Consider the following 7,457-nt stretch of genomic DNA (forward strand, 5'->3'; position numbering starts at 1 on the left):
AGCTGCTCGGGGCGCGCGCGCTCGAGCGCCAGTGGCACGCGCGCCTGCGCGACGCCGACGCGGCGCTCGCGCCCTTTGCGCCCGACGGCCTGTACCTCCGCCTCGCGCAGGCGTGCCAGGAGCAGGCGGCCGTGTGCGACGCGCTCGAGGAGAGCTTTCTTGACCGGCAGCAGCACCGGCGGCAGCGGCAGCAGCAGCAGCAGCAGCAGCAGCAGCAGCAGCAGCAGCAGTATGGTGGGCGACGCGGGGGTGGCGGTGAGGATGATGATGGGGGCGACGACGATGACGACGACGGAGGTAGCAGGAGGCGGCGCGGCGGCGGCGGCGGTGGTGGTGGTGGTGGTGGTGGTGGTGGTGGTCGGGACAACGACGCCCCCGCGACAGAGAGGGAGACGCTCGACTGGGTGCGGCAGTACCGCGAGGCGAGGAAGCTGCTGTACCTGAGGCGGGAGCGCAAGGAGAGGTGGGACGAGGGGCGCGTCGGCGGGTGGCGCTGAGGGTCGGTAAAGAGACCTTCTTCCTTGTGCATGTTTCTTTTGGGAGCTCATAATAGAGTGAGAGGACACGCGGCAAAACTCCTTGGGGACGCGATTTTGCATTATTGGTCATGAGAACGGCCCCTACGATTTGCGCGGGGATTCTCGGCAGTAGCCTGAACATGGCGAGGCTGTTGCCACCCCGAGGCGCATTATTCTAAAGAAACCTGACGCACCTGCCAGAAGACGGTCAAATAGAAGAACAAAAACTACGCCAACCTTTCTGCTCGGCCGAAATGAATCCCCGGCCAAACCCGAGTGTGCTTCTAACCAAATGATACATAGTTTTCCTGGGCGGCATCTAGTCATGAACTCATCCATTCCAACTTTTTTTTTTTTCACACAAAAGCCCACAAGAGGTACGAGAGCCCACGCCCATCACAGCATACTGAACGGACTCCTCTTCATCTCGGGACTCCGGGGGCTCATGGGCAGGGCGAACAGGTCCTCTTCCGTATCGGCGTCTTTGAGGGAGCCGACTGGCCCGCCGCCCACCACGGCCGCCCCTGGGCCTCCCCCAATGATGGCGTCGAGAGAGGCGACCCCGGCGTTTTCGGCTGCGGCGCCATGTGCGCTCCGCTCATGGAACATCGAGTACGATGACACGGCAACGTCGGCGGCCTGCGGCGATAGCGACGAGATTTGCGCTTGTCTGGCGGCTATTGTTGGAAAAAGACAGGAGCCCCACGAGACGCTGGTTAGCGTACCCTCGGCATACCTGGGTCGTTGTCCTGGATATCCAAGACGCAGCAGCGAGAGAGGGATGAATTACCTTGTGATGCGGCAGCCAGGTCCGTGGGCGAGGTGGCTAGCCTCAGGCCCTTCAACTTCTCGCCGAGCCTCCCGATGATGGGCGAACGAGGTTGGGTGGGGCTGATGGGGGTCGTCGGCGGGGCCCGGCTGGCAGCCCCGACGACGGGGATCGGGAGGCCAAAGTGCTCGATGATCCACTGCCTCTCCTGCAGGGCCATCTCGAGCCCGACGCTCTCGCCGTTGGCCTTCATCTCGCGGTCGGCCTCGGCCTGCAGTTCCGAGAGCCGCTTCTTGGCCCAGATGGTGTGCAGGACGCCCCGCGTGCCAACGTCCCTCGACTCCACCCCGAGGCCCGGGTGGAAGATGGCGGGCATGGGCTTGGTGTGCAGCGCGGCAACGGCTTTGCCCTTGGATATGGTCACCAGCGGCGGGATGGGGGCGCCGGGCGGTAGAAGGAAGTAGACGCGCCGGTTGGCGCCGCCCTCGGAGGAGTCCGAGTCGCGGATGGGCAGAACGGTGGTCTTGCCCTCCCAGGAAACCTCCCAGTCAGCAGAAGGGTCGCCGATGTCGGCCTCAGATATGGACGTCGATCCGCCCTGCGGGCCACGGGCCGCGGCAGATGGGTCCCAATCCACCATGAGGATCTTGGTTCCCTCATTCCCCTTTCCCGTCTCGAACTCGAAGCGTGATAGGGCCAGGCCGGATGAGGGCGACGTGGGAGTCTCGACCACGTTGAGCTTCTCCGCATCCTCAGCCGGCGGGAGTCCCGTGACAACCGAGGGTGCCGGCTTTGGTGGAGCTGCCATGGTGCAGTCGTGCGCGCCGTCTGTGTGTAGGTGGTTTATAAATAGATACGGGTGCGAGGGGCCAGCCGATTGAGACGCGACGGCAGGGCAGTGTCAAAGACGAAGAGCAGGAGAAGAACAAGAATGGAAAGAGTGACGTGATGCGTGGGAGCCCCAGCAATAGGTACCTCACAAGGGCGGACGAGCAAAGGAGAAGCCAATAGGGCAAGGAGACAAAAAAAGAAAAATCCCCCCAATGGCGAGCAGCAGAAAAAAAAGCCTAGGCGGAAATGCGGGTGCGTGACAGATTGTCGGGCATATCCGTTCCCCAAGCGAGGTACGGCAGCCTAGCGGACCCGGAGGGGTGGTCGTTGGTAGAACAGGTCCCGTGAGGCGCCGCCGACGGAAAGGTCCGAAAACCAAACACACAGAGATTCCCGATCGACAGTCCAGCCGAATAGGCACAACGAGAAAACAGACGGGGGCGAAACACCAAGACTGGGAGAGGGCGGAAAAGCGATGGTGGGCGCGTCGTAGGGCTTGAGCTGTGGGCTCAGCTCGGGGGTGCGGGTGCGGTACAGCGGGAGAGGTGGGCAATCAGGAAGCGTGCGTCGAGGGGCGCGGTGGGAGACGAGGCACGTGGTCTAGACGTGTGCTGTTACCGAAACCAGACAACAAGGGAGGGCCAGTTGGTACCAAGGACGACTTGGGCCGCTGGATGAATGACTGGGCGGGCCAATACAGCGATATGGTGTGAAGGCACTTGGTCTGGCAGTCGGAAAGGCTGCACACGGAGCTGATTATGCAAATTATGTCGCATGAATTTGGGCGACGGGTGGGACAAAGCGGCGCGGCGAGGGGAGGAGGGTGATGACCAGGCAGGCAGGACAGGCACGACGCATGCCGCCCTTCTCCAATGTTTCCAAACAGCTCTTCGAGTAAGATGGCCCGCCAAGCAAATCGTGCTCAGCTCTGAGCCCGCCAGGTTGGAGGCCGAGATGGGGAGGCAAGGTGGGGAGTGGGGATGCGCAGGGCCGGCTGAACACCCAATTGATGATGGATGACGGATAGATACCAGGCAGCCCGGTCGCCCACCTGGCCACCTAGCCTGGACACCTAGCCTAGACACCTAGCCTAGACACCTAGCCTGGACACCTAGCCCGGTTGGCGGGTTGGGTACCATGGACAGGCAGAACAGACCAGGCACAGGAAGCCAGCCACAAGATGTCAGGTACTGCGGTGTTCTGGTGCTCTGGTGCTCAGGGCGCGGGGAGGATTATGATGAATCACGACAGAAGGAACGATGGGCGAGCCTGAGGGCTGCGATATCGCATAGGGCCCACAGCGATTTCTAACCGGATGCAGTGCGTGTGTGTGAGTGGGAGACGGAGATGGAGATGGAACGAGATAGCGTGCGTCTATGGACCGAGGGGTCGGATCGATACCACGGCCCATCTGGTGTCTCGACTGCTTCCGTTGTCCTCCTGGTGCCGGTGACAGAGAAAGATGGCTGTGCCTCGGTCATGCCGCAGTAAACCCCTCATCCGACATTGGACGCAGGCCTAGGAGACAGCAACCCAAGAGACAGTCAAGATAGCGAGGCTCGACGGCAAAAAAGCTCGACCCTCCCCATGGAGCCACGGTTGGCCGAAAAGGGGGTCTTGGCTCAATACAATAGTAATCTCGGCCGGTAGCAAACAGGCGGGAGGGTCACGACCCAAAGCAGCCGTGACGTGAGGGGCAGGGGGGTGTCAGGAAGGTCGCATCTGCTGGAGCAGGCGGACAATGATTGATGCTGGTCAATCAATCAATCAATCAATGAAGCCGGGCTGCCACCCCAACTGATGAAAATCATGTGGCCGGCTCGGCGGCTCAAGTGGAATCGATATTGGGCCCATCTTCGCGTTCCAGAAGGCCGACAGGCCAGGATGGCAGACGACGAAGGCCCAACCGCTTCGCAACGTCGTTGCGAATAAGGAAAGGCTATGGAGGACAGTCGGGACGGCCAAGGCCAAAACGAGAGCCACAGGGAGAGCCAAAAGGAGAGCGGGTGGTCCCATGTAGGCGTTTGAGCCAAATATAGAAGCCATAAAACCCCGACTGGGTTAGGGCGCGCATGCCGTGTGACATGCTGGCCGTGCCCGCCCAAACGGCACCGGCACATGGCTGGTCCCATGACAGGCGCTGGGCACGCTGGGACGGCCGACAAGAGGAGCTCCGCCGTGCTATGTGTGCTGTGGGACGCGAGAGAAAGACGGCGGACGAGCCTCGATGTGTAGCATGGCGCCCCCCGCAGAAGCCAATGGAAGAACAATCGGAATGGATGGGCCGTTTTTGTGGAGTTCAGCATCCGCTCCAAAGCCGCAAGAGGAAGCTGGGGCTGAGAATATGGGAGTGGAGATCACACACAGGAGGGGAGTGGAGGGTGGAGGGGCACTGTGTAGGTAGCAATTCTCTCTCCATCTCCCATCTCCCTCTTGGGCTATGTCATGCCCCCGCCGCATCCCGACCGGACCGCAACCTAGGGTAGCCGGAATTTTTGTCGCCCGCAGTTGAGAGTTGAGTTGCAGCGCCTGGTGTACTCCGGAAACCTGCTCCGGAGCCCGGCTCGGAGGACGCTTGTCCGTCCCCTCGCGACACTCAGCTCCGGCCGTCTCAGATACAGGCACAAGCACGCGCCGCCGTCCTGGCTGACACGGCATCGCCTGGACTAGTGCACTCTTTAAAATTGGCTGCCGGCCCACGCCTTCCCCGCGCAAGCCACAGAACGAGCGCTTTTGAGCCATGCAGGGGGGCTGGCATGCATGGGCTGCCGGCTTGTCGAGCTGACTGGCAGGTTCAGCCGAGCCGTCTAGGTTTCCCGCGCTGTGGGTACGTGCCATATAAGGCAGGATCGTCACAAAAAGAAAAGGCAAAGTGAAGAGAAGCAAAGAAATCAAAAAATCAAGAGAGCAAAAGGGGAAGAAGAAAAAAAAGGCGGGCAGGAAAAGCAAGGGCAGTCCAAGAAAAGAAATAGCGGCTGACGGGGGAGAAAGAAAAAGCAAGTGCGTAACACGAGAGTCGGGACGGAAACAACGCATCGGGGCCAGACGTTCACACCTCCTTTTGCTATCTCCAGGCCATGTTCACGCCGTGACGGGTCGAGGCAGCGAGGAAACATGCCGCAAAAGCGGTGGGTTTTACGAGACAACCGATGGGGAGAGAGATAAACGCGGCGCCGGCCGCTGTCGATGTTTCCAGGTCGCGACTCGGGCGGAAGCGCATCTTATCAGGCCGACACTAGCCCCCAGCTTAGGGGGACGAGGAACGGCCGCCGCACGAACATCAGGAGAAAGGAGCTGTGTTGGATGAGATGGAAGAAGCAATGGCGCCGGGTTTGCTTCCGCATTTGGGAAGGCTGCTCGGCACTCGGCCGTGCTTGAATCCCTTGTCAAGAGGGTTGACAGAGCGCTGGGCATTCCACGGGCGCTGCCTCAGCCCAGGCGATGATGGGGATCCTGCTCTTTTTGGCACACAGCCAATACGGGCAGGCGGCCAGCGCGGGAGAGCCTGGAGGGCGGGCGGGCCCCCCCCAAGGGCGGCTGGCCTCATCGGCCCGAAAGGCTCATGGGCATTTCTCAGCAGCAAACAGGCACACGGGTTCGACCTCTACAGATGCATACTAGTAGAGTTTGGCCGCCCAGGCAGGGGTGCTTCTGGCGACGATCTTTGGCCAGGAGGGGAGGCTGCTGCGGGTTCCTGCAATTCGAGCGCGTGGCCTGCAATGGCGTCGGGGAGATAGGCAAACATACGATGATGGGTGGACAACAACGAGGAACGGGGGAGCGAGGCGGCAGCACACGATATGACACGACACAGTGCCTGCATGTGACCTAGCCAGCGAGGATAGGCCACGGTCCACGGGCAGCCAACCTCTTCTTGTTTCTGCCATCCGGCCTTATCTTTCTGCCCGCCCACCTGTCTGCATGCATGTCTCAGGAAGGACGACGCCCTGGCGGGTGGGTGTGTTTATCAGATGGGTGACGGCGGCGACGGAGACGGCGGCGACGGCAGTGGTGACGCGGCCGATGGGTGACACCAACAAGGACGCGGACACGACCAAAGCAGGGCCGAGACGTTGCCCATGCCCGCCCACCCGTGACATCCGGAGCGGGCGAGCCGGGTCTCAGGTGGAACGTTTTCTTGCATCTTCCTAAAATCTTCCCCACTGCGACGGCGACTTGCTGACACGGTCCCCTCCTGAAGACCTGAAGGCCCGAATGCCAGCAAGCGACTCCCGGCCGGCCTGCCCAGAGCACCTGGCTTGGAAGTAAATGGTTGTCCCAGACCAGGCCTACCATTCTCAAATCTCAGTCACACAACAACAGCTTTCTTCCTTTTTCCCCTTTGGCACGCACCACAGGTGGCGACGCCCCAGGGACAAGACGACGCACGCACGCCCCTCGCCTGACGCCTGTCTAAAACGCGGACAGAGGGACTGGCCGGAGAAGGGCCGGGCATTTGCGGCGGCTTCCAGAATGCAATCGCTCCAGTCCCGCCCGCCTATTGACTTTGTCAGCGCACGAGAACGTGGTGCTAGGGCCGTCGTGGCCGGCACGTTGCATGCTGCATGACAAGCCAGCCAGCCAGCCGGGGAAAAAGTACTTTTTGTTTTTTTGGGTTGTTTTTTTGTCATCCTGTCGTGCGCTCTCTTTCTCAACGCACGCCTCTGCAGTATGGAAATCTGCACCTGCATCATGAGCCAAACAAGCTCGGTTTGGCCGCCTGGGGTGATGTGCTGTGGCTTGCTGGCCTGCCCTGCCCGGTGTGCCGGTGGTCCGCGCGCCCCAGATGCGCCACTGGGAGCGGCCGACAGGGAGGGCTTTAACCCCGATTTGAGTGGAGATGCTGCAACTTTAGGCCTGGGGGGTTATCCCGAGAACTTTCCGACGATTTGCCAAACAACAAAACTTAGCCGCGCACACTGTGGGCCCTCGAAGCCCGTCGGGTGATTTGTATACGAGCAATAGAACACAGTATCTATGCCAGACACATCACGGTTCACTGTCGTCCATCGGTCCGTCCCCCACCTTCAACGTCACCAAACATGGCGTGCCGCTTATCTCAATGACGCCGGACAAGAGAGGGGAGTGGAGGCGCTGGCTGCAATCTGCCTGGCAATACAGGCACACTAGTCGTCCCGCTGACGGGGAGTCTGCCAACTGCCGAGTGGTGGTCTCCCTGATCGGCGCAGCCAGATCACACATGCTCTCCCTCGCTCTCCCCCATGGCAGCACAGCGCGCGCTTCCGACGCATCCACGCATCCACCGGACCGGCCACTCCTCGGAGATAAACAGATGCCTGGGACGTGCGGCCGCGTCCGTTCAGAGGCGCAAACCACGG

At 61.2% G+C, this 7,457-nt stretch overlaps 2 protein-coding genes across 2 annotated transcripts in view; one reads left to right on the plus strand and one right to left on the minus strand.

Moving 5' to 3' along the window:
• The window catches only part of GGTG_01263 (hypothetical protein), a gene marked incomplete at its 5' end in the record, with an annotated part of 1,489 nt that extends 603 nt beyond the window's left edge, over nucleotides 1-886 (plus strand). The window contains one exon of the mRNA XM_009219024.1: nucleotides 33-886. Coding sequence (XP_009217288.1) covers nucleotides 33-497 — 465 coding nt within the window. The 3' untranslated portion in view covers nucleotides 498-886. The remainder of the gene's footprint in view (nucleotides 1-32) is intronic.
• GGTG_01264 (hypothetical protein) lies at nucleotides 521-4,146 on the minus strand. Its single transcript, XM_009219025.1, has 2 exons — nucleotides 1,309-4,146; nucleotides 521-1,195 (listed from the first exon to the last, which is right to left on the minus strand). The coding sequence occupies exons 1-2, from the start codon at nucleotides 2,093-2,095 to the stop codon at nucleotides 915-917; spliced, it is 1,068 nt and encodes a 355-aa protein (XP_009217289.1). The 5' UTR covers nucleotides 2,096-4,146; the 3' UTR covers nucleotides 521-914.
• Between the last annotated feature and the right edge of the window lie 3,311 nt (nucleotides 4,147-7,457).

Source organism: Gaeumannomyces tritici, assembly GCF_000145635.1.
Source record: "Gaeumannomyces tritici R3-111a-1 unplaced genomic scaffold supercont2.1, whole genome shotgun sequence".
NCBI classification, from domain to species: Eukaryota; Fungi; Ascomycota; class Sordariomycetes; order Magnaporthales; family Magnaporthaceae; genus Gaeumannomyces; species Gaeumannomyces tritici.